Here is a 26848-nt window from a genome sequence, read left to right on the forward strand (position 1 = left end):
CACAGAGCATGAGACTTGGATTATTGCATGGTGCCCACTTCTGGAAAAAAAAAATTCAGCTCATGTGGGCTCACCTTATTGCCTTTTCTTATACACAGGGCCAGCTTATGGTGATTGCTGGCCCTGTTTATGTCTGAATTATTACATACACTGCACTTTATATGTTGCTCTAAAATCAGTGCATCTGGAAACCCCTTCTAGAAATCTTGTGTTTTCCAATAATATTGGAAGATTTGGAATGAGGAGGATGTGAGGAAGCGGTTGGGTTATGATCATGTCACCCTGGTGATTATTCTTAGCAGAAAAATAGTCATTTATTGCTGCACATAGTACCTTCAAACCTCCCACAAATTGGGATCAATGTGCAGAGGGCACATCTTTTCAAATTGGCACTGCAACGCAAAAGTCAAGACAGTTGGGAGGTGTGTATTGATCCAGACAGTGTTTGCATCTTCAATAGGAAAATTTGTTCTGTTAATATGGAGTCCTGTCCCTTTCACAGGAAGATAAATCATTTTTTACACATGGACTTCCCCATGTGTTATATTTTGCTCTGGTAATCATTTTGATTATATTAAAAAGCTTATTGTTCTACTTATTCAGAAGCTTCAGGAGAAAGAAAAAAAAATGTATTAGAGGGTGAGAGTTGCAAAGTGCCCAGATTTCAAAGAATTAGTACTAAGAATTAAAGAAGCAATTTTTTACAGTGTAAAGGAAGTTAGACCTGCATGGAGAGACCTCTCCTCTGGTCATTACTAAATTTGCACAAGTTGTAATGTTTATACAGTGCATCCGGAAAGTATTCACAATGCTTCACTTTTCCACATTTTGTTATGTTACAGCCAAATTCCAAGATGGAATAAATAAATTTTTTGTCCTCAAAATTCTACACACAATACCCCATAATGACAATGTGTAAAAAGTTTTTTGAGATTTTTGCAAATTTAATAATAAAAAAAACACTAAGAAATCACATGTACATAAGTATTCACAACCTTTGCCATGAAGCTCAAAATTGAGCTCAGGTGCATCCTGTTTCCACTGATCATCCTTGAGATGTTCCTACAGCTTAAATGGAGTCCAGCAGTGGTAAATTCAGTTGATTGTACATGATTTTGAAAGGCATACACCTGTCTATATAAGGTCCCTCACTTGACAGTACATGTCAGAGCACAAACCAAGCATGAAGTCCAAGGAATTGTCTGTAGACCTCTGAGACAGGATTGTTTCGAGGCACAAATCATGGGAAGGGTACTGAAAAATATCTGCTGTTTTGAAAGTTCCAATGAGCACAGTGGCCTCCATCATTCGTAAATGGAAGAAGTTTGGAACCACCAGGACTCTTCCTAGAGTTGGCCTTCCATCTAAACTGGGTGATCGGGGAAGAAGGGCGTCAGAGAGGTGACCAAGAACTTGATGGTCACTCTGTCAGAGCTACAGTATTCCTTTATGGAAAGAGGAGAAACCTCCAGAAGGACAGCCATCTCTTCAGCAATCCACCAATCAGGCCTGTATGGTAGAGTGGCCAAAAGGAAGCCACTCATTAGTAAAAAGCACATGGCAGCCCACCTGGAGTTTGAAAAAAATGCACCTGAAGGACTCTCAGACCATGAAAGACAAAGATTGAACTCTTTGGCGTGAATGCCAGGTGCTATGTTTGGAGGAAACCAGGCACCGCTCATAACCAGGCCAATACCATTCCTACAGTGAATCATGGTGGTGGCAGCATCATGCTGTGGGGATGTTTTTCAGTGGCAAGAACTGGGAGACTAGTCAGGATAGAGGGAAAGATGAATGCAGCAATGTACAGAGACATCATAGATGAAAACCTGCTCCAGAGCGCTCTTGACCTCAGACTGGGGTGATGGTTAATCTTTCAGCAGTACAACAACCCTAAGCACACAGCCAAGATATCAAAGGAGTGGCTTCAGGATAATTCTGTGAATGTCCTTGAGTAGCCCAGCCAGAGCCCAGACCTTAATCCAATTGAACATCTCTGGAGAGATCTGAAAATGGCTGTGCACAGACACTTCCTATCCGACCTGATGGAGCTTGAGAGGTGCTGCCAAAAGGAGTGGGCGAAACTGCCCAAAGATAGGAGTTCCTAGCTTGTGGCATCATATTCAAAAATACTTGAAGCTGTAATTGCTGCCAAAGGTGCATCAACAAAGTATTGAGCAAAGGTTGTGAATACTTATGTACATGTGATTTCTTAGTTGTTGTTTTTTTTATTAAATTTGCAAAAGTCTCAAAAAAACTTTTTGCACATTGTCATTATGGGGTATTATGTGTAGAATTTTGAGGACAAAAATGAATTTATTCCATTTTGGAATAAGGCTGTAACATAACAAAATGTGGAAAAAGTGAAGCATTGTGAATACTTTCCGGATGCACTGTACATGCAAGCTAGCTTTTACTGTACATTGTTTTTCTTTCTTTACCCACAGCAAACTGGTGCAACCAACTTCTAGAATATGGAAAGTTTTCACCACAGCAAGTTTTGGGAAACAAATCAGTGACTTGATAGTATTGTTAAATTAAAAAATAAATAAATATATACAATATATATACAGTCAGGTGCATAAATATTGGGATATTGACTGAATTTTCATATTTTGGCCTCTATTCAACACCACAATGGCTTTGAAATGAAACAAACAAGATGTGCTTTAACTGCAGATTTTCAGATTTCATTTGAGGGTAATTACATCCAAGTCAGGTGAACGGTGTAGGAATTACAACGGTTTCTATATGTGCCTCCCGCTTTTTAAGGGGCCAAAAGTAATGGGACAATCAACTCTAAAGCTATTTCATGGACAGGTGTGGGCTATTCCCTCATTATTTCATTATCAATTAAGCAGGTAAAAGGTCTGGAGTTGATTCTAGGTGTGACATTTGCATTTGGAATCAGTTGCTGTCGACTCTCAATATGAGATCCAAAGAGCTGTCACTATCAGTGAAGCAAGCCATCATTAGGCTGAAAAATCAAAACACACCCATCAGAGAGATAGCAAAAACATTAGGTGTGGCCAAATCAACTGTTTGGAACATTCTTAAAAAGAAAGAATGCACCGGAGAGCTCAGCAACACCAAAAGACCCGGAAGACCATGGAAAACAACTGTGGTGGATGACAGAAGAATTATTTCCCTGGTGAAGAAAAACCCCTTCACAACAGTTGGCCAAATCAAGAACACTCTCCAGTAGGTAGGTGTATTTGTGTCAAAGTCAACAATCAAGAGAAGACTTTACAAGAGTGAATATAGAGGGTTCACCACAAGATGTAAACCATAGATGAGCAACAAAAATAGGAAGACCAAATTAGAGTTTGCCAAAAAAATCTAAAAAAGCCATTACAGTTCTGGGACAACATCCTATGGACAGATGAGACAAAGATCAACTTGTACCAGAGTACAGGAGAAGAGAAGAGTATGGAGAAGGAAAGAAACTGCTCATGATCCAAAACATACCTCCTCATCAGTGAAGCATGTATGGCTGCCAATGGAACTGGTTCCCTTGTATTTATTGATGATGTGACTGCTGACAAAAGCAGCAGAATGAATTCTGAAGTGTTTCGGGCAATATTATATGCTCATATTCAGTCAAATGCTTCAGAACTCATTGGACGGCGCTTCACAGTGCAGATGAACAATGACCCGAAGCATACTGCAAAAGCAACCATAGAGTTTTTTAAGGCTAAAAAGTGGAATGTTATGCAATGGGCAAGTCAATCCCCTGACCTGAATCCGATTGAGCATGCATTTCACTTGATGAAGATAAAACGGAAGGGAAAATGCCCCAAGAACAAGCAGGAACTGATGACATTTGCAGTAGAGGCCTGGCAGAGCATCACCAGGGATGAAACCCAGCGTCTGGTGATGTCTATGCATTCCAGACTTCAGGCTGTAATTGCCTGCAAAGGATTTGCAACAAAGTATTAAAAAGTGAAAGTTAGATTTAGGATTGTTTAGTTTGTCCCATTACTTTTGGCCCCTTAAAAAGTGGGAGGCACATATAGAAACCATTGTAATTCCTACACCGTTCACCTGATTTGGATGCAATTACCCTCAAATTAAATCTGAAAATCTGCAGTTAAAGCACATCTTGTTTTTTCATTTCAAAGCCATTGTGGTGGTGAATAGAGGCCAAAATATGAAAATTCTGTCAATGTACCAATATTTATGCTCCTGACTGTATGTATATATATATATCTCCAAGTGCTACTGTACATCATTATATGCAAAAAGTGTCCTCCAGAGTAAAATCATTTACAAATATTGGTGTGTCATATTTGTTGATATCCTGGCCACATACTCATGATTGTTTACCAAATAAATTCAGCTAAATTAAGCAGTATTTTAGGAGACACATCGGAAAGTTCCAATTAATAAGTGTTCATAAAGTGGTAGAAGAATCTACTCTGCAGAAATGTTTTCCCTCTTACCACCATTTACATTTCCAATCGGACCTGAATTTGCAGTGAGCATAAATTGATTTTCTAGGGGAATTCCGAAAAACAGGTAGTGCACCTGTGGCAGCACATTGTAGACCAATAGGCCAATTTTAGCAAATGTACAAGATCTGCACTCCTGTGTGTTTTACACTTTTGGAAATGACCTTTAAGGCTATATTTACTAAAGTGAGAGTTTTTATAAGTGGAGATATTACCTTTGGCAACCAATCAGATTCTATCTATTATCTTCTAGAAGGTGCTAGATAAATATTAAGTAGAATCTGACTGGTTTCTATGGGCAACACCTCCACTTTTAGAAACTCTCACTTTAGTAAATATACCACTTAGAGTATTAAAAATGTCCTTCGTCAGGCAGATATCGAACAAGTAGATAAAGCAGCACCATTGTTAATATTTCCAGTAGTTTCAATCCAACAAAATGACTCCCAGGGGTATATTTACTAAAGTGAGAGTTTTCAGAAATAGAGATGTTGCCCATAACATCCAATCAGATTCTACTTAACATTTAACTAGCACCTTCTAGAAAAAAATAACTAGAATATGATTGGTTGCTATGGGCAACATCTTAAATTCTAAAAACTCTCACTTTAGTAAATATACCCCCTGGAGTAAGTTACATAAATATCCAGCAAAACACTGAAACCACAGCATGGATCCATTAATCTCTTGAATGCAATAATGTCAGTACTCTACTTTGTACACCTACAAAGAGAACATTGAACAAGACTGGGACAAAAAGCCTTGAGCCTTTATCTGTTCATTTATTATGGTACAGTAAGCACGGGTGTCCCTATAAAATAATGTAAACTAGGATAGCTGTATATGACAGCAGGTTTTGGGGTATAGTGAAATATAAAGAATTAAAATAATGCAAATTGTCTTAATATGAATGTCTAAATTTGTGACTTATGTTTTATTTGTAGCTATAATAAAGATGAAAGTGGTAACATTTGTCTTTTATAGCGTACAGTACTCATTTACAGATGTTTATAGCAGTTTTTCTAAAGGATAAAAAGGATGCCATTTCTGATGTTGCCTCAGGCAACAGATTTAAAAGGTACCCCCGTCCCCTGTAGTTGCTGTGGAAGCCTCACTAGACAAGGAAATGATACTTCTGCTGCCAAATACCATACAGATATTTGAAAACTGCATTTTTTTTCTTGGCTTACAATCTAGAATACTAAATCATAGATGGCTAAATCATGCAGTGGGGAAGATAATTGCAAATTTCAAGCTTTTGTAGACAATATTAGGCCTCATACCAAGTGCCAACTTTTTGTTTTAAACACTGGTGAAAACACATGTCAAGTATCCTAGCATTTTTATGTGTGGAGCTTACTGTATAGCAGATTTTCCCATGTATGAAATATATAAAATACCAGATATATGTATAATATTAACAGTAAAAGACAAATAAATCGTGAGCACAAAAATATATTCAAAATAATATATAAATACAATATAATTTAATAAATAATTGAAGATTCATGTATTAAAAACTATAGAAATGTGATACTTAGAAGTATCTAAGAATTCACTGCTGGGACTTGTAGTGCAAATCTTCCAATCTTATCTTTAAAGTCACTAGTAGAAATGCAACTGTGTATGCTATGGAAACTCTGATACAAATACTATTAATGATTCTGTCTATATATGACATTGAGTGGACACCAACAATGTTGTCTCATATGACTGATTTTTTGTAATATTTATTAGTTTGCAGCCATACAAAGCAGTTTAAGGTAATAGTTTTATATGTATTTATGTTTTTTGTTATTGAAATGTATTAATACATATGCAATTACATCTTTTGTTTCTATTACAATTATTAAATACAATCATAATTGCAATAGTCCTAGCAAGACGTGTTTCTAGGACCCAAGCTGACAGTATGGAAAATGCCAGCATAGGAGAACAGCTCCATGTTACATATGCATACAGGTGCCGATACTACAGCTTGTTTTCACAATAGTGCTATTTGCATTCTATACCGATCACATTGTAAAAGCACTATTTCATTATAACCAAGGTTTCCAGTATCAGATCTGATTAAATGTGTTTTACATTTATTCAAAATCTGCCATGCTGTTTGGAGTCCAGACGTGTGTTAATCCCCAAGGCTGTATCAAGAACAGTGTGGCCAGTGCCATTGCCCAGGGCGAGATGCCCTGGTAGTGGCACAACCACAGCCCACCACAGCCCAGACTAGCTGCTGCTTTCAAAGATCTTTTGGAATTAGCTGCAGTTTCTGGACGCCTGCTGCGATGGATACGCAACCAGCGGGCACAATGTCCATCTCTGCTGGCTACCCTCCTCCTCACTTGCTCCCCTCCTCCAGTAACATTAGAGCTAGTGATGTCTTATCCCCCCAAGAAGATGACCCCGACGATGAGGAGCAGAAACTGAAAAATTAGGAATGCCATGGTGTTGCTGCCGCTATGCAAGCTGGGGAAGTCTGTATGGTAAGGGTGTAAGAATTGTGAGGCTACTTCTATAGAAGAAGCACAAGATACATTGTCTAGGTAGTCTTAAACGTGTTACATAAAAGTCGGGAAAAGTGGGGGAGATCCATAATGTCTGGTGCTGTAAAAAAAAACAAGGGAGTGCCTACCTACACCTCCTTTCTAAGGTATCCCCACCCAGACCACCCATTTCATAGTTAGGAAGGTGTAGGAAATAGAAAGTGTTGTACTGTACTAATAATCAGTATGGTGCAATGGTCTGTGAGCTTCTTACAGTAAAAAAAAAAGTATAATAATAGTAAAGTAGATTTGAAATGGAAATTAAATTAAAAAAAAAAAAACAAATGCAACACCCCCTTCCCTGCCAAATCTTCCAAAACAAATAATAAATTATATTATTAATGAAGTAAATAATAATCTATATAGTTTAATTAAATAATTAAGAAATAAATTGATTAATGATTATTTAAAATGAAGATGCGATTAGAGGGACAGGTTTACAGTATGCATTGTGTTCAACCCCTTGGACCACTATTTCAAGGAGGGATGGGAGGGGTGAGACACCAACTAAAATGTTACCTAGGGTACCAAATTGGAATATATGCTGTCAGCTTCAATGATAAACCTATAGAACTGCATCCAGCCTTCAGCTATTTCCTTTAAAGCAATGTGTGCTGACTGGTACTCTGTTCTCCCCAGGTCTTGAGTGTTACAGTATAGGTATAGGGTTTATAATAAAGACTGCTGCATAAAAACAGAATAATAGAGTCTAGGGGGTTTATTTACTAAGCCATGGATGGAAATAAAGTGAACAGAAATAAAGTACAAGCCAAACAGCTCCTAACAGTCATTTTTCAAACAGCCTGTAAAATGGCTGTTAGGAGCTGATTGGCTGGTACCTTATCTCCATCCAAGGAGATTCCTTTGCAGAGACAAGGAAATAGGCAGGTACACTATCAGACAAGGAAAAAGATACAGTAGGTATATACTATCAGACAAGGAAAAAGAAAGGTATAACATCAGACAAGAAAAAAAGGAGAGATTACGCACTAATAGAAACATATTCAAGTATGATCTTAGAATTTATCTCTCTTTGTGGTACTCCCGAAGAGTGAAATATAACAATATTCACAAAAGGTTGCAAAGAGAAAAAGGGAGAAAACTCTTTGATTGGGGCAGACTTAAATGTACAGTAGATGATAAAACAAATACTGTATGTATAGAAAAAAGTAGGGCTGATTTAAGTAATGGACAAAGTGACTAATGTCATGGAATAAAAATGTAAGGCCTGTACTCAGTTATCCTGAAATAGATATTATATGGCAAAATAGCATAGGTTCTTAACTCAGTGAAAAATGTGTTAATTTCAGGTACAGATAGTCATCATATGCATGTGTTAATAAGCAGCCAAGGAGATATAATGAAATATGAAGGTAAAGCCTGCTCTCATGAAGACAATATATAATTTGTATATTCCTGTGAGATTGATATGTATGAGAAGCAACATACAGAACTACACAGGTACTGTACAACTATTTCCACAAGCACTAATCCTGCACAATGTCACAAATGCCTGTGGCACGCAGTACAGAGTTATCTCTAATGGTGCATATTATGATTGCACCTGTATCAGTATAATGAGATACCAGTGGGCCTGATTCAGAGGTGGATGCTAATGTAGCCACGACTTCATCTTTTAACACAGCATGGCTGCATCTTTATGCTAATGCTGGAATTTGTACAGAGACGCCCAACGGCTATGGCTCTAACCCACCGCTTTGTGTAGAAAGTCACACCAACGGACATTTAAGTAACCACATGGTTGCTCAGAATGTCTGCCTGAACATGGCCTCTGGTGCCAGTGCAACTGCAAAGAAGGACACAGTCGCTGGCGGCGACACGTCAGTGTCTGATTAACCACCACGTTGTTACCTCCCAGAAACACCCACCAAAATTGTTTCTATCTGTAAAAAAGTTTGTTCTGCAACCCCCGGGGGTAACCATTGTTGTACATGAACAGTGCGACACTGATGCATGCGTGGTGCAAAAAACATTGGACAACTGCGCAAACATTGTCCACCTCTGACTCAGGCCCAGTGATACAAATATTAGGTATTCTATTTCTTTCACAGTTTACACATTAAGGCCCTCATTCAGAGGCGGCCGCTTTTTTTTTTAGTGCGGCCTCCTGGTCGCTAGCTAAGCTGTGGGTTACCACCCACAGCTTAACGACCGACCAGGGTGATGGTCACGATGGTCAAGACCATTGCGACCATCGGTGCTTGCGACAAGACCCTAAGGTTGGGTCTTGGCAACCGCAAGCCCTAGGGAGCTTCCTGCTCTGATCGAGCAGGAAGCTCCCCACTGACTTCACTGCTGATGTCAGTGCGGCCGCCCACAAAACGGCAGGTGTTCGCTTGGGAATGCCTCCGTTTGTGTAGCCACCCCCCTGCCCCGCCTACAAAACGGGGCGAGCTGTCGATCAACATCGACAGCCGCCCCTTTTGTAGTGAGCTCCGGAGCGAGAGAGATTCTCTCTCGCTCCAGGGCTTGCACACGCACAGTGCGGCCGCTGCGCGTGCACAGGGCCTTAACATCGACCCGGTAGCGAGCGCTCAGCGCTTGCGACCGGGTCTGAATGAGGTCCTAAGCTCCTTTATCAGCCTACTTAAATAGCAAGGATGTACTTGTGCCATTATCACATTGATCTGATATATACATAGTGATCAGACATGGGTTATTAAGTGAAAACAGCAATAATTGCTGATTGGTAATATCACTCAGTGATCTCCTATATAATATAAGCCCAGTATCACATTATAATTGTACATAGAGAGAGGATCTTTGGTTGAAACATTTTCATAATTTTCTTTTGTGCTGCTCGTCTTAAAACATGTATATGATGACTATCTGTATCTGAAATAAACACTGTGTTAAGAACCTTAAATACTGTATTTCCCATATTTTACCAATTTCAGGAAAACTATAGTTTTTTTAGTGCATTAGTGATTTAATACATTTTTCCCATGGTTTCAGTTATTCTGTCCATAACTAAATAATCACTGACTGTGTACTTGTGCCCCAATAAAAGGGTTTTCTCCTTTATGCTCATTTGCAACCTTTTGTGAATAGTACAAGGCAAATATAACTTTTTTCCATCTGGAATTACTAGATTGCGTTAAATGTAACACTGCACAAGTTAAGGAATGAGTTACTGTTCTACAAACGGATCTGCTCCAGCCTAGAAATCACACTGACAAAAGAGAAAAATGGTTACAGAAACATACGGTATCTTCACTTATACCCCTAATATAAGTACAATTGGAGAAAATGCATCTTTAGCGTTAGACATGTCAAGGGAACAAAGGGGATAGCTCAGGGATGCACATGCCAATATATTCAGTTCAAAATTACTAGATGATTATAATCTTTATTTTTACATTTACAAAAGTAGCTGTATTATCTGTTTTCTTACATAAAGATGTATTTGTTTTTGAACAGTTTGTGGCATATGTTCTCTCAGCCAGAAAAAAATAACTCACTGCAGTTTAATATAAAGGTTAGAGATAATTTGAAAGTTTCAAAGTTAAAACTGACCTGTTTTATCTTCTAATCTTTACAAATTATTCAGTCAACTCTGTAGATTAGGCAAATATCGTTACATGTAAATGCACCACAACTGTCGCCTATTTCATGACACTATTTTACTGTATTTTCTTTCCAATAAATATATAGTTCTGTATCCATTGATTAAAAGATGTCATGTACTTTAGCACTGCATAGCTTTGGTCCGAGCAGCAAGTAGCTAAAACTATGTATATGGCCCAGTTAGTGTAATAAGATGATGTTTGCACAAGCTCAACATTTAGGTCTAAACTAGCTTGATTGCCTGTTAAAATTGATGCATGTATGTGAATATTTAAATATCAATTTATATAAAGTATATATATTTTTTACAATTTCAGTATAATAAAAGATGATGTAATAGTAGTAGTATCAGTAGTTGTTGTAGTAGACCTACAAATCTTGTTTTCTTTCTTTAGGGCTTGCAGTCTATGACCTCCCTTCCTCCACTCATTTCTCTACTAACTCTCTTGACCTCATCCCGTCTAATCTCCTCCATTCCCTCCCTATGCTTAATCTCACCTTCACCCACCTTATTAACCTTTCCATCTCCTTTGGTACCTGCCATTCACCCCTCAAACTTGCCCTTGTCTACAGAATACTCAAGAAACCCTCCCATTATCCTTCTGTGCTTTCTAGTTACTGCCTTATATCTCTTCATCCCTATGCCTCCAAGCTCCTTGACTGTGTTGTTCATAACCATCTCACCTCCTCACTATTTCCACATTCCTTCCTTGACCCACTCTGATGTGGTATAATGTATGGGCACTACAGTGTGGCATAATGTGGGGGCACTACAGTGTGGCATAATGTAGGAGCACTACAGTGTGGCATAATTTGGGGGCAGTATAGTGTGGCATAATGTGTGTGGACTACAGTGTGGTGCAATGTAGAGGCACAAGAGTGTGGCTAATGTGTGGGCACTTGAGTGTGGTGTAATGTAGGGGGTACTGCAGTGTGGTATAATGTGTGAGGCACTACAGTTTGGTATATAATGTGTGGGCACAACAGTGTGGAATAATGTGGGGGCAATACAGTGTGGGGGGCACTAGTGTGGTATAATGTAGATGCAATACATTGTGGCATAGGGATGTAGTTGACATCCCAGCAGTTGGTATGCCAAAAATCAGAATAGCGGCAAGGAATTCCGACAGCAGAACCCTGACTGCCGGCATCCCGATAGTGAGTATTAGGGTTAGGGGTTAGGTTTAGGCACTAGGGGGAGGGTTAGGGTTAGGCTGAGATGGGGAAGGTTAGGGTTAGGCTGCAAGGAGGAAGGGTTAGGGATAGGATGCAGGAAAGGTGAGTTAGGGGAAAGGTTAGGGTTTAGGGTTAGGCAACTTACTGTACCTTTGTGCATCAGGATTCTGACTATTGAGATGCTGCTGTTGGTATTCTGACTGCTGGAATACTGACCAACAGGATCCCGTACCCAACCCGTGGCATAATATGGGGGCACTGCAGTGTGGCATAATGTTAGTACATGTGTAGTGGACTTATTTACCCACAACTGACCAGCATTGCAAGGGTTACTGCATGGCTCACCACTACCTCTCTGACTCCTTCATAATTACTACCACCTCCCTGACCCCTCCATACTCACCACTACCTATCTGCACAAACCCCCTGACCCCTCCTTACCAAACACTATCCCTCTGCACTATCTTTCTGACCCATCCATACTCAGCACCACCTATCTGCACAAACCCCCTGACCCCTCCTTGCCAAACACTATCTCTCTGCACTATCTCCCTGTCCCATCCATACTCAGCACCACCTATCTGCACAAACCCCCTGACCCCTCCTTACCAAACACTATTTCTCTGCACTATCTCCCTGTCCCATCCATACTCAGCACCACCTATCTGCACAAACCCCCTGACCCCTCCTTACCAAAAACTATCTCTCTGCACTATCTCCCTGACCCATCCATACTCCCCACTACCACTCTGCACTATTCCCTGACCCCTCCTTACCAACACTATCTCTCAGCACTACTTCCGTGACTCCCTCATACTCACCACTACCTGTCTGCACTATTCCATTTCATACGAAACACTACCTCTCTGCGTTTGTACTATCCACCTGGCCATTCCGTACCGAGAGAGAGAGAGAGAGAGAGAGGAGTTTTATAGTATTTTATTTTCATTATATAATAGGGTCATAAACTATACCAATACTTTTTCCATTAGAGTTGGCCGCACCCCGTCAAGTGACTGGTCACAGCACTTTGTGGGCCTCAATTATTGCGTTAACTTGTGGGCTCTTCATGCTCCAGTCCTCCACTGATTACAACCTATATTTCCTACCACCTGAATACACCCACAAGGGTAATTTAAATTAGAAGCCAATTAATCTACCAATATGACTTTGGAGTGCAGAAGGAAACATGAGCATGCAAAGTATATGCCAGCAAACAGTGACAACATGTTTACTCCACATAAATAGAGCACTGATCACAATCAAACACATGACCCCAGGTGAGGCAACAATGCTAACCACTGTGGCAATGTGCTGACAAAGTATTTGACTACATATTACTTGTGACATGCATAACATTAATATTGATTGTTTAACTGAGAATAGCATAATTTATTGTCTGCTTAGTGCTTAATCTCTACTGGCTGTGTTTAAATCATGTTTTCTTCTATTTGGATTTTGGTGCCATTTATTGAGTCCCTTTTGTAAGTGCCTAATTCAAAGCATTGTATTCAACCTTAGCTTTTGGCAAAAATCTTGCATTTTATAGAGCCAAATGTTAATACGAGGGACTGAGCGATGACTCAGGAGCATTTAGATGCTTTCAGTATAACGTAATAGGCCAATTCATTAAGATCCCCAGGGCCTCATACTACTGAATCCTAGGCACACACAGAACAAGCTAAGAACACAGCCTGAAGGAACTCTGCATTATAACATCACCCCTGCAATATATCTGTCACTGCTCACTAGTGGCGTTAATAGAGATTTGTTATCTGCTCATTTATTACAAATCCCTTCCTTTTCCACCTCTGGGCATACCTACACATTAAATGCATAAGCCATAATTAATAGAAGGTTTTCCTCGAGCTTACTGGAATAGATAATAATCAACATGAATTTGTTGGCTGCTGAGTTTTAAAAATACCTAGAGCATTATTTTTTTTTCTTAAGAACTTAACTTCATAAAAATAAATATCAGAGTGCTAGTGTGTAGTGGAATTTTCTATATGTTTATTTCCAACTTAAGGAAATAAAAATATAGAAAAAAACAGTCACTATGGGTCATTTACAAAGCTGCTAAAGTACAGGGCAATAGTGTAACTTGCTGATTTGTGAAACCATAGGCCAAATGTAATAGGGTGAGAATTTAGAAAATGTGAGAGTTTACCAGTAAACTCTTACACTGTTTAAACTTGGCCAATGTAATAGAGTCTGAGAACATGCAAACTGGCATGTTATTAAACTAAAAAAACTCTAATTTAAACTCTCATCCAGATATTTTCCCATTTTGAAGATAGAACTCAACCAATGTGAGAGTTCTACTGCTAAACTCTCACATTTTCTAAGCTCTCACCCTATTACAGTTGGTCCCATGTGTCTATTTTGTGAATCCCAACTGTTTTCACAGAAAGGACAGTGGATTTTTGTCTCAAGATGACAAAGCCTGCTCAGCGCAAAGTTTTGGATTTTTTTATAAGATGATCTAAGCAAATGAGAATTCACTTCAGTATAATTCGTGTGAAAGATCAAGATAATTTAATGAGATCCAAAGGACTGAGAATGCATATTTTATGGGCTGTTACTTGCCACAGAGCATTTTCTATCCAGCAAAAGACATGAATTTTATCGGGTACTTCTATCATACACATACTGTATCCAGTCAAACACCCAATCCCACATAGGTAGGCACAATCTAGGGGCAGTTTTAAAAACCAGGATGTTGATGGGCACCTAAAAATGCCCTAGCTGAAAAATTGCATGTGTTTGTGCAAACAGAGACAATCTACAGTATGCATTCACATATGCATTCTGGAAAAAAATGTAATGCCCTTAAATTTCACTTTCATACTAAAGTGAAATTACTGTTAATTTTTATTTTTGTACAATTTAAGAAAAAACATGTGTGCACAGGAGCACTGATGTGCACTGACAGGGGTTTCTCTAGTGGATTATCATGTTCAAATCCAATGATTTAAGGAAGCATCTTCATTGGCTCAACTATGCACAGGCTGTAGCTTTAGAGAGGCAGCATGCAGCCATTTACATGGGCTGCACTGCTTAATGTGTGCCTGTGTGTCACAAACTCTCGGATGGATTGTGCATGCCACCCGTATTCAGGGAATTGTCTAGACCTATTCCTGAGGCGCAGAGTCTAATGTGCCGGTGGCTTTCACCAGGGACCCTCGCAAGAAGGTATGGACTTGGCTGCGTCCAACACACGGGTCGTGGCCCTCAGGTTAGGTTTCCCTATACAGGTGCTGGCGAACTTGGTTGGTATGCAGGAGACTTTAGCATAGTCGAATAGCCGGGACAGAACCAAATAGACAAGACGGTACCAGGGAGCAGACGTAAACGGGTCACAGGGAATAACCGAGGTCAGAACCAGATATCAATGCAGAACCAGGGGTCAGGCAGAATCGGAGTCACGAACAAGCCAAGGTCAGAACCAATAGTCAGGATATGCACAGGAATGCTGGAGTATGGTAATGGAGCCTATACTCTGGCACTGGAGTGCTCCCAGGAACTTCCTTTTAAAGGTCAGAGTTCAACCCCAGCCCCAATCAATACTCCCTATTCTAACACCTGCCTCTTTATATCTTATGCAGAGTGGTGCATGCGCTCCTATTGGAGTCGCAGCTGCCTGCACACAGCCGCCGGAGGAGGAGGGGAACAGCTGACAGTGGGCGCTGGGGATCTCCTGCCCACTGTCCCATGCTGGCCTGAATCCCAGCGCCATTGGACCAAGTAAGCAAGACCTGGATTCGGCGACGCTATGACATTACCCTCCCTTCTAGAGGTGGGCACTAACCACCCCCCAAATGGCCTGTTAGGAAACTTCGGATGGAACTTCGAAGGATTTGAGGTGCATGAGTATCGGAGTCCTTGACCCAACAACATTCCTCCGGCCTGTATACCTTCCAATCCACCAGAAATTGAACTGAACCTCGAGACATTCTGGAATCTAAAATCTGTCTAACCTCATACTCCTCTTGATGGTCCACTGAAATTGCAGTGAGAGGGTTGCATTGTCTCAAATATTGATTAAGCACCAATGGTTTCAGAAGAGAGGTATTTAATACATTGGGAACCCTAAGAGTACCTGGAACTTTTAAGTGAACAGCTACCGGATTGATGACCTGAAGAATCTGGAAGGGACCAATGAATCTGGGAGCAAACTTCATGGTGGGAACCTTTAATCACAAGTGCTTAGTGGATAACCACTAGTGGATATCACCCGGGTTCAGCACAGGACCCTTCCTTCTTTTCCTATCCGTTACCCGCTTATACCTGGAAGAGGCTTCATACAAGTTCCTTTTCACCTCCCTCCAAATCCTGAAGAAATGACTCGCTGTGCCACCAACAGCTGGTAGAGATACTGACTGAAGAGCTGGTACTTCTGGTATTACAGGATGTAGCCCATACTGGATGAAGAATGGAGAGTACCCCCAATGACTCATGGTACAAATTATTGTAAGCAAATTCAGCCCATGGCGGCAAGGAAACCCAATCCTCTTGATTAGCTGAGACTTATATCCGAATGAACTTCTCCAAATCTTGATTTACGTGCTCAGTTTGACCTATACTCAAAAGATGGTATGCAGATGAAAAACTTAAGTTGATGTTAAAGCATTTACGTAATGCTCTCCAGAACCTGGAAGTAAATTGTACACCATGGTCTGAAACATTGTCTTTCGGAAACCCGTGCACCTTGAAGATTTCCTTTATAAATGCCTCAGCCAACCTCGGAGCCAATGGTTACCCTCTTAATGGGACAAAGTGAGCGACCTTGGAGAACCGGTCCACCACTACCCAGATTGTATTGAACCCCTGGCAGGAGGGTAGATCTGTTATAAAGTCCATGGATATATGAGTCCAAGGACGATCAGGTACTGAAAGTGGACATAAAGACCCCGCAGGAAGTTGAGGAGGCACCTTATGCTGAGCACAGATGGTACAAGCTGCCACAAAGTCCTTGACATCATGACGTACATTTGGCCACCAATAACTCCTGAGAATCAGTACCAAAGTTCTCCCCACTCCCGCATGACCTGAAAAACGTGAAGAATGGGCCCATTGAAGTAACTTAGATCGGAGTTCGGGTGCTACAAATGTTTTCCCTGGTGGGATCTTGACCTTGGTAACTGCAACAAAGCACCCTGGATTTGAAATAAGTTTGTCTTCCTTTACTTCACCTTCCTGGGCAAAATTGAATGCTCGAGACAGGGAGTCAGGGCCTGATTCAGAGCCGCTCGAAAGCAGCCGCTCGTTCGCTCCGAGTGATGTTCGCACAACTGCGCATGCATACGGGTCGTAATGCACATGCACCAACCAGTCATTGTGGTCGGAAATCGAGCGCTCGCAAAATAGCGAGTGCCTGCTAATTTGAGTGACAGAATGAGGCGTTTGTGGGTGGTTACAGGGGAAGGTGCTTGAAAACGGGGAGTGGAGATCCCAACGCAGGCGTGCCAAATGGTCAAAACGGGTGTTTTAAGGGTGTGCACAATTAACAAAGCAGCGTCATCAACCACGTCACTTGGTTGTTTCTTAGCCTGCACTGTTCACATGATTGCGGTAGGATAAACCTACCACAAGCACTGCGAGCAGTTCAGATGCCTTTCGATGTTCTCGATTAATCAAATAAATAGCGGAGATGACGTAGGATGCGAGCGGCCAGGGGGCGTCTTTACAAAATAGCGAGCGCATGTTTCGTTCACTCGCTAAGACATAGAGGCGTCAACAGACCGCAAAGAGCGAGCGCTCAATTTAAATAGCCGGCCCCTTTTTCTGAACGAGCGAGCGCTAATAGCGTCCGGCTCTGAATCAGGCCTTCAGCTTTTACATTCTTGCAACCTGGACGATAGGTAATAACCAGCTTAAAATGGTCAAAAAACAGTGACCACCTGGACTGGCGACAATTCAGGCAATGAGCAGTTTTGAGTTAAGTGAGGTTCTTATGATCCGTGTAAACTGTCACCGAAAGTTTTGCCCCCTCCAGCAGATATCTCCACTCTTGCAATGCCAGCTTAATGGCTAGTAACTCCGTATCCCCAACTGCATAATTCTTTTCTGGAGCAGAAAACTTACGGGAAAAAAACCCACAGGAGTACCACTTGCCCCACTCATCCATCTGTGACAGTACCGCCCCAACTCCCACTGTGGAGGCATCCACCTCCAAGAAGTAAGGCAGATCGCAGTCAGGTTGTCTTAGAATAGGAGCTGACATAAAGCACTGTTTTAAAAGAACAAAGCTCTTCAGCTGCAGGATACCATCTCCAAGTATCTTGTCCTTTTTTGGTAAGCACAGTGATTGGAGCTGCTATGATGGAGTAGTTCTTGATGAACTGGTGATATAATTTCAGAATCCCAGGAAGCGTTGTATTGCTTTCAACCCAACAGGGCGAGGTCAGTAAGTAACAGCAGCTAGTTTTGCCGAATCTATCTGCAGGCAGGAACCACAAATAATGTATACCAGAAACGTTACCTCTTTTTGCTCGAAGGAACATTTTGCAAGTTTGCAACACAACTGGTTGGACCGAAGTCATGTTAGCACTTCACACACATGCAGGTGATGACTTGATACATCCTCTGAGAATATTAGGATGTCATCTAAATATACCACAATGTATTTATAGAGCAAGTCCCTGAAGATGTGATTCATATATTTTTGGAAGACAGCTGGAGCTTTGTTTAACCCAAAAGGCATGACTAGGTACTCGAAGTGACCATCACGAGTATTGAAGGCTCTCTTCCACTCATCTCCAGCCCGAATCCTGATCAAATTATAAGCCCCGCGAAGATCTAGTTTGGTATGGGTCCCTTAATTCACTCGAAAAGTTCAGATATCAGAGGTAATGGATACCGGTCTTTGATGGTGATAGCATTCAGGCCCCAGTAATCAATGCATGGTCTCAGACCTCCATCCTTCTTTTTGACAAAGAATAGACCGGCACCCGTGGGTGATTTGGACTCCCTGATGAACCCACGTTCCAGATTCTCCTGAATATACTCAGACACTGATTGGGACTCGGGAAGTGAAAGAGGAAAAGTTCTTCCCCGAGGTGGCTCTTTCCCAGGTAATAGATCAATAGCGCAATCCCAGTCTCTATGAGCAGGAAGTGTCTCAGCGGCTTTCTTACTGAAGACATCTCGGAAGGACCGGTATGAAGCTGGAAGCTGAACTTCTGGAGAATTGACTGAACTCCGAATGGCTTACTGGGGAGGTTTGGTGGATGACAAACAGGAACCATGGCATCGAGGACTCCACACCAGAATTTGAGGTTCCTCCCAATCTAGCACAGGAGAATGCTTATGGAGCCAAGGAAGACCCAAGATGACAGGACTCTTGGCTGATGGAAATATATAGAATGCTATTGATTCTCGATGGAGAGCCCCTACTTGCATGATAATCTCTGCCATCTGAGAGTGGATGGTTGCAGTAGGAAGTTTATTCCCATCCACCCGGATGACACTGAGAGGTTTTTGAAGTGGCATAATTGGAATTCCTAACTCTTGAACTTTTTTAGATGTAATGAAGTTGCCGTCGGCACCTGAGTCCAGGAAAGCCCTAATGACTTCAGAGAACTTTCCCAGGATGAGGGTCACATCAATGGAGAACTGGGGAATTGCACAGTTATTTGGGGTGTGTTGAAATGTACCCAATCTGACCACCCCTTGAACAGTTAGGCCTTCCCGTTTCCCAGATGCTTTGTACAGCCGGAGAGATGACCTGGTTCACCACAATATAAGCAGAGTCTGTGTTTAAACCTTCTTTCACTCTCTGCAACAGGAAGGCGAGATTTCCCAACCTGCATGGGCTCTTCAGAAGGTTCCACTGGTGCCGTGAAATGTGGAGCAAGCTTAAAGGTAAACCGCCGAGACTGTTCCTTTTCTCTTGTTCTCTCCCTATGGCAAATATCCACCCGAATACACAGGGAGATCGAGTCATCCAAAGAAGTTTGCAGTTCCCTGGATGCGAGTACATCTTTGATCTGATCGGACAAACCCTGCATAAATGCAGCAACTAAGGACTCATTGTTTCATCCCAATTCTGAAGCAAGGGTTCGGAACTGCACAGCATACTGTCCTGCAGATTGATTGCCTTGTCTCAGCTGTAGAATAGCCGATCCCGCAGAGGTTACTTGACCGGGCTCATCGAAGACCCTCCGGAAAACCTTCAGGAACTCTGCGCTCTTGTTAACCAGAGGATAATTTCTCTCCCATAACGGAGAAGCCTAAGCCAAAACCTGACTGGACAGCAGCGAGATCACGTAATCCACTTTTGTTCTTTCTGACGGGAAATTTGCTGCTTGAACCTCAAATTGAACTGAGCACTGGTTCAAGAAACCTTGACAGTCCTTTGGGTCCCCATCGTACTTCATGGGATTCGGGATGCTTAATGGTGCAGAAGCACTTGCAGCCTTTACAGTCACCGTAGAAGGTGGGACTGATTGTACCGGGGGCGGCTGAGCGGCACTGACTTGTTGCATTAAGGTCTGCAGACACTGCATAATCTGAGCATGATCTTGTTCTTGCTTCTTGACTCTAGCAAGTAGGTTCTCGAGTAAGTCTCAGGGCGATGGGTTACTAGCAGCATCCATGTTTTGGGCCAGAGTATTCTGTCACAAACTCTCGGACGGATTGTGGATGCTACCTGTTTTCAGGGAATTGTCTAGACCTATTCCTGAGGCATGGAGTCTAATGTGCCGGTGGTTTTCACCAGGGACCCTTGCAAGAAGGTATGGACTTGGCTGCGTCCGACACACAGGTCACGGCCCTCAGGTTAGGTTTCCCTATACAGGTGCTGGCGAACTTGGTTGGTATGCAGGAGACTTTAACATAGTCGAATAGCCAGGTCAGAACCAAACAGACAAGACGGTACCAGGGAGCAGACGTAAACGGGTCACAGGGAATAGCCGAGGTCAGAACAAAATATCAACGCAGAACCAGGGGTCAGGCAGAATCGGAGTCACGAACAAGCCAAGGTCAGAACCAATAGTCAGGATATGCACAGGAATGCTGGAGTATGGTAATGGAGCCTATACTCTGGCACTGGAGTGCTCCTAGGAACTTCCTTTTAAAGGTCAGAGTTCAACCCCAGCCCCAATCAATACTCCCTATTCTAACACCTGCCTCTTTAAATCTTATGCAGAGCGGCGCGTGCGCTCCTATGGGAGCCGCGGCCACCTGCACACAGCCGCCGGAGGAGGAGGGGGACAGCTGACAGTGGGCGCTGGGGAACTCCTGCCCACTGTCCCACGTCGGCCTGGACCCCAGTGCCACCAGACCAAGTAAGCAAGACCTGGATTCAGCGATGCTGTGTCACTGTGTGCCCCAGCACTTTCCCTCTGCCTTTGCACAACTTCCCCCATTGTAGCTCCCAGTTGGAGGCAATATAGTAGGGTCCCCTCTCATTCCCTGCCTACATCTGACTTCATCTCATATTTGTCCAGGTCTCTGTCTGTGTTTCTACTCCTTCTCTGCACATCTATTATTATGTTTGTGTTAGTCTCCCTGTCTCCAACCTGTGTGTTCCTGTCGGGTGTTCTACAGTAAAAAGGTAGACAATGTCTAGACAGACATCAGGGGCCAAATGTAATAAGTAGTCTGTTTTGGTAAATTGCGAGTTTGGTGCTAAACTCGCAATTTTTCACAACTCTCCAATGTAATAGGGTGTCTGTTCAAGAAAACTCGCATTTTTCAGAGTTACTAAAACTCTCCATTCTCAAACTCGCATCCAGATGTTTTCACATTGAAAACAATCAACTCGCCCAATGTAATAGAGTGTCTGTTTCAGACTCGCAAAAAAAAGTTTACCAAAAGTCCCCAAATAATAGACCTGCTTCAGGCTATCGAGTACATCCTGAGCAGGTCAGATTAACACAGAAACATGCACATATCCATGAGATATGTACATGTTTCTGTGTGTACTTATGTTAAATGGTTTTAAATAAAAAAAATTACGTGCACCCCCTCCCAAAAAGCATAACTAGCCCCGGGCTTTATAAAGCCTGTTCTGGTTCTAATAATACAGGGGCCAAAATGCGTAGGGGCCCCTGAATATTAAGAACCAGCACAGGGCTTTGTTGAGCTGGTCATGGTTCTGGAAAATCAGGGGACAAAACGAGTAGGGGTCCCCTGAAAATTCCAGAGCCAGCACCGAACTCGCGACATTGTATCATTGATGTAACCACAAGATTAACATCAATTAATTTTGCGGCTACGACGTAGCGGTTCCCACAATAGATGTCTATGGGGATTTCTCACCATAGACGTCTATGGAACACACAGGCTGGCCGCATTCAGCTAATCAGGGAGCTGCTCCGACTGAGATGCTCCCTGATTGGCTGGCGGCCCCTTCACTGACGGGGCACACATAGCTTTGCTAGGTCCGTATGGTTCGTTTTTTTTGCGTTTTTTTTTTTAACCCCTGGATTGCCTACTTGGAGAAGAGGACGTGATCGACGTATAGGAGAGGTGAGTATGAATTTTTTTTTTCAGGTACACCCCTATGGATTACTTCGGATACTAGGTGAGTATGTGTGAGTGTGAGTGTACATGTATGTTTCAATAAAATTATACTTTCACGGTGTATGTTTTTTTATTTACGTATTTCTTTAGTTGTGGAACTACAAGTGCCAGCGGGCCCGTAATGCCCCACATGCTGGTATTTGTGGTTCTCCAAATACCAGCATGCAGGGGAGGCTTGCTGGTACTTGTAGTTCTACAAATAAAGACAATATGGAAAATTAAATTTTACACTTTACACTATCAACCCGGCACCCACCGCCCTAGGGTGCCGGGGATAGCCCCGCGCTATCAGTCTAGGCCTGGGGTGCCCTGGAGAGGGGGACCCCTTTATTGGGGGGGTACCCAACTCCACTGGGATCCCCGGCCTGGACTGACTAGCAGTCAGGGATAATGCTTTGGCCGGGGAAACTGGTGAAAGGTTTTCTCTGGCTGTGGCATTATCTCCCTGCTAGAAAGAGTTCGGTGCTGGTTCTGGAATTTTCAGGGGACCCCTACTCATTTTGTCCCCTGATTTTCCAGAACCAGGACCAGCTCAACAAAGCCCTGTGCTGGTTCTTAATATACAGGGGCCCCCTACGCATTTTGGCCACTGTATTTTTAGAACCAGAACAGGCTTTATAAAGCCCGGGGCTGGTTATGCTTTTGGGGAGGGGGTGCACTTTTTTTTTTTTTAACACACACAGAAGCCATCACGGATCTCACTGATCTGTGATGGCTTCTCTAAAACTCGCACCTTTTAATCCTACTCGCATTAAAAGGTGTCAGTTTACATACTCCTAAACTCACCTGCACTCGCAAATGCAGTAGCCTCGAGCTGAAAAGTTCGCAGGCTATTGAATTTGCGAGTTTCAGTACAAACTCGCACTTTTTAAAAGTGCGAGAAAGTGCGAGTTTGTACTGTTACTTAAACTGACTACCTATTACATTTGGCCCCACATGTTAGACAGTAAATAAGTTGACAGGGACAAAAGGTTGACTAACTAAAGGTCGACATGTAAGAAGGTCGACATGTAAAAATGGTCAACAGGGTCAGAAAGTCCATACAAAAATGGCCAGCACAAAAATGGTTGACAAATGTTTTTGTTTATTATTCTAACCCTAATCTTCACCCTAACCCTTCCTTTGGTGCCTAACCCTAACCCTCCCTCCTGGTCAACCTTAACTGTTGGGGTAGGTGGCTGACCCTAAATGTCCCTTCTAGGGCCTAACCATAACCCTCCAGTAAGTGCCTTACTCTAACCCTCCCTCCTGGTGCCTAGCCCTAACCATCAGGGTAAGTGCCTAACTCTAACCATTGGGGTAAGTGCCTAACCCTGTCCATCTGGTGGGTGCCTAATACTAACCCTAAAAAAAGTGTCAACCATTTTTGTTGCGACCATTTTTGTGGCGACCATTTGTGAGTCAACCTTTTGACCATGTCGACCATTTGTACCTGTCGACCCTCTTACATGTCGACCTTTAGTGTGTCAACCTTCTGTCCCTGTCAGCCTTTTGTACCTGTCGACCTATTGACTGTCTAACATCTGGGGCCAAATGTAATAGGGTGAGAGTTTAGCAGTAAACTCTCACATTGGTCAAGTTTTATGTTCAAAATGGGGAAACATCTGGATGAGATTTTAAATACTGAGAGTATTTTGAGTCTGAAAAACATGCGAGTGTGCTCTCTTGCTTTGTTATCAGACTCTATTACATTGGCCGAGTTTATAAAGTGTGAGAAAACTCTCACATTTTCTAAACTCTCACCCTATTACATTTGACCCCTGGGGCCAAATGTAATAGGGTGAGAGTTTAGAAAATGTGAGAGTTTAGCAGTAAAACTCTCACACTAATACATTGATCAAGTTGTATTTTCAATACATGAAACACCTGGAGGAGAGTTTAAATCTTGAGAGTTTTTTGAGTCTGAAAATCAAGCAAGTTTACATGTTCTGGGGACTTTATTATATTGGCTGAGTTTAAAAATGTGACCGTTCTCTCACACATTTTCTAAACTCTCAGCCTATTACATTTGGCCCCTGGTGTTTATCTAGACATTGTCGACCTTTTTGCTGTAGATCTTTAGACCTTATACCGTACATGTCATGCTGTCTGTGTGCCTGTAACTCTATCTTCCCATGTGTGTAAATATGTCTATTTTTTTATGTATAAGTCCATTTGTCCCACCAAACCCTTCTGTTCCCCCTATTTCTCCTGTCTACTCCCATAACCCACTTTGCACTTGCAACATATATCTGCCCTCATATTTAAATCATACAATGAACCTGCTCAAGTAATATCCTGCTTGGATAACTATTACATGTGTATTTGGACATTGTCTATAACACTGACATTGATGTCTCCATTAGAGATAAATTTATGTCATGCCATTCAGTTACAGATATTATGGACCATGAAGTCCATTTTCTACACAGTCACAATTCTTTATATGCATTTATCAAACACTCAGTACTCTGGATTGGAATACAAACAAAAAATAAATTTTTACAATGAATTAAACAATATCTCCAGATTTCACTTGTTCTCTCTTGTTTTTATGTTAGTTATTCAAGATATATAGGAGGAAATCACAGACAAACACTCATATATTCTGTGATAGACCTGGTGCCAAGTTACAATTTCATCATTAGAATGTTTCATATACTGTAGCTGAGAGATAAAATAACAGTTGGGATCCTTACCAGTGTAGTAAAGATGTAGTGATAATATTCTGTCATCATTCCCATTGCCATGGCCTGCAAGGTAAAAAAAATAAGATATAATATAAATAATGCAAGCTTGAGGTAGTAATAATCCACTATGTATGTTTTTATAATGCATTAATGGTTAATACTATTAAAATAGTGATGGGTATAGGATGCTGATGCTCAGGTTCCTGGCGGTCAGAATCCCGATGCCGGCATCCCCACAGGGTTAGAATATCAACACCTGTTGTAGGTATCTTCCTCCTCTCCATACCTTAACCTTCCCTCCCCGGTGCCTAAACCTAACCTCCCCCTTAGTGCCTAAACCTAACCTCCCCCCTTAGTGCCTAAAACTAACCTCCCCGCACCCAAAACCTAACCCTCCCCCTTAGTGCCTAGCCCTCCATCTAGTGCCTAACTCCTAACCCTAACCTTCCCCCTAACCTCGCTACTCACCATCAGGATTCCGGCAAACAGGATGCCGGGTTTCTGACAGGTGTTGGGATTCCGGCACCAGCATTCAACCACCGAAATCCCCGTGGTCGGAATATTGACTGCATCCCATTATAATAGTGTAGCTGTGTTTAGGTAAACATTATGACCTTAGGTCATTTTGGTATTTAACCTATAACGCCTTGTATTGTTAAAATGCACATACTGTATTGTAAATATTATATAAGTGGAATTATTTACCCAGTGCTACTAGATTATTAGAAGGAAAAAAATTATTTACAATGCTTTGAATGAACTCTTTACGTAAACACAGAGAGGGCAGTATTTTGTGGGCTGGATCAAAATCCACGAGACTTCAACTTAATATTCACTAGAACAGTGGTTCCCACACTTTTTCGAACCGCGGCGCCCTAGAGTATTAGCATTTTGTTCAAGGCACCCCTGGGCCAAAAGTTTTATTGAGAAAGTCAGCAAAAATTAAATTAAGTAAATTGTGTTTATATGTCACCCTTAGGTTCAGTTATGTGGTGGTTGACAGGGCTGTGTTTCTTATTGTCCACATATTTTTGGATTGGCAGTAATTAATCCCAACTTGGGAACCACTGCACTAGAATCTTCTCTTCACTAGTGATAAGTGCACTACTATCTAGCAATGAATATTTTATTTTAAACTGGTTAATGCTAGATCCAATTGGGTAGAAGGTACTCTGACGTCAGGGTGGGCTTGCAGTTTTACTATCCACGTGGACATAGAGTGGGAATAGTTACGAAGCGCAAGCCGCGATAAGCAAGCCCGCGAGGGTACACTTTGGGTTCTTATCTGAACACTGCTTCTCCCCCTACTGTCGCAGATCACGTGGTTGTGATGTCAGAGGTCCTTCAGACCAGTTCACTTTAGTGCTAACCTAGGGAAAATTGCTAAAAATGAAAACTAATGTGCACTTTAGACTAGCTTTTGTCAGTTGTTTTTAACACATTTTGTTCCATTTGACACATTCTAAAGTTTAAAAAATTGTTTTAAAACTTTAGAATGCAATGTATTGAATGGTTTTATTGATTCATGCTACCACAATATTTTTATGTAATAAGCATAGGTGTGAGCAGGACTTTAATGGTTTCTCTTGTTTTATTACAGAAACTGATTTATTAGTTAATATGCATTTATATGTAATAAAATAATTGCTTTCTATTTTTAATTGCATGAAAAACATTTTCAAAATAAAAACAATGACATGTTCCACAAAATTATAGCTGCTCTAACACATAAATGGTCCATTGACAATGACCATACCAGTATGCCGGTACATTCTGTTACTATGATAGCCAAGCCATTGGCCTTTGCAACATCTACCCTGAAAGGAGGCATCAAGACCCAATACACCTGCTGCATCTTCAAGTATGTTCAGTTCACTATACTGGGTGCAAT

General features: G+C 41.7%; 1 protein-coding gene across 1 annotated transcript in view; it reads right to left on the reverse strand.

The window, feature by feature from the left end:
- Positions 1–26848, reverse strand: part of GRIK3 (glutamate ionotropic receptor kainate type subunit 3) — a 707216-nt gene that overhangs the window by 349826 nt on the left and 330542 nt on the right. Inside the window, exon 5 of the mRNA XM_088461525.1 lies at positions 24967–25020. Within this exon, the coding sequence (XP_088317651.1) occupies positions 24967–25020 (54 nt within the window). The remainder of the gene's footprint in view (positions 1–24966; positions 25021–26848) is intronic.

The sequence above is a fragment of the Taudactylus pleione genome, unplaced genomic scaffold (genome assembly GCF_031769625.1).
Source record: "Taudactylus pleione unplaced genomic scaffold, aTauple2 ptg000007l, whole genome shotgun sequence".
NCBI classification, from domain to species: domain Eukaryota; kingdom Metazoa; phylum Chordata; class Amphibia; order Anura; family Myobatrachidae; genus Taudactylus; species Taudactylus pleione.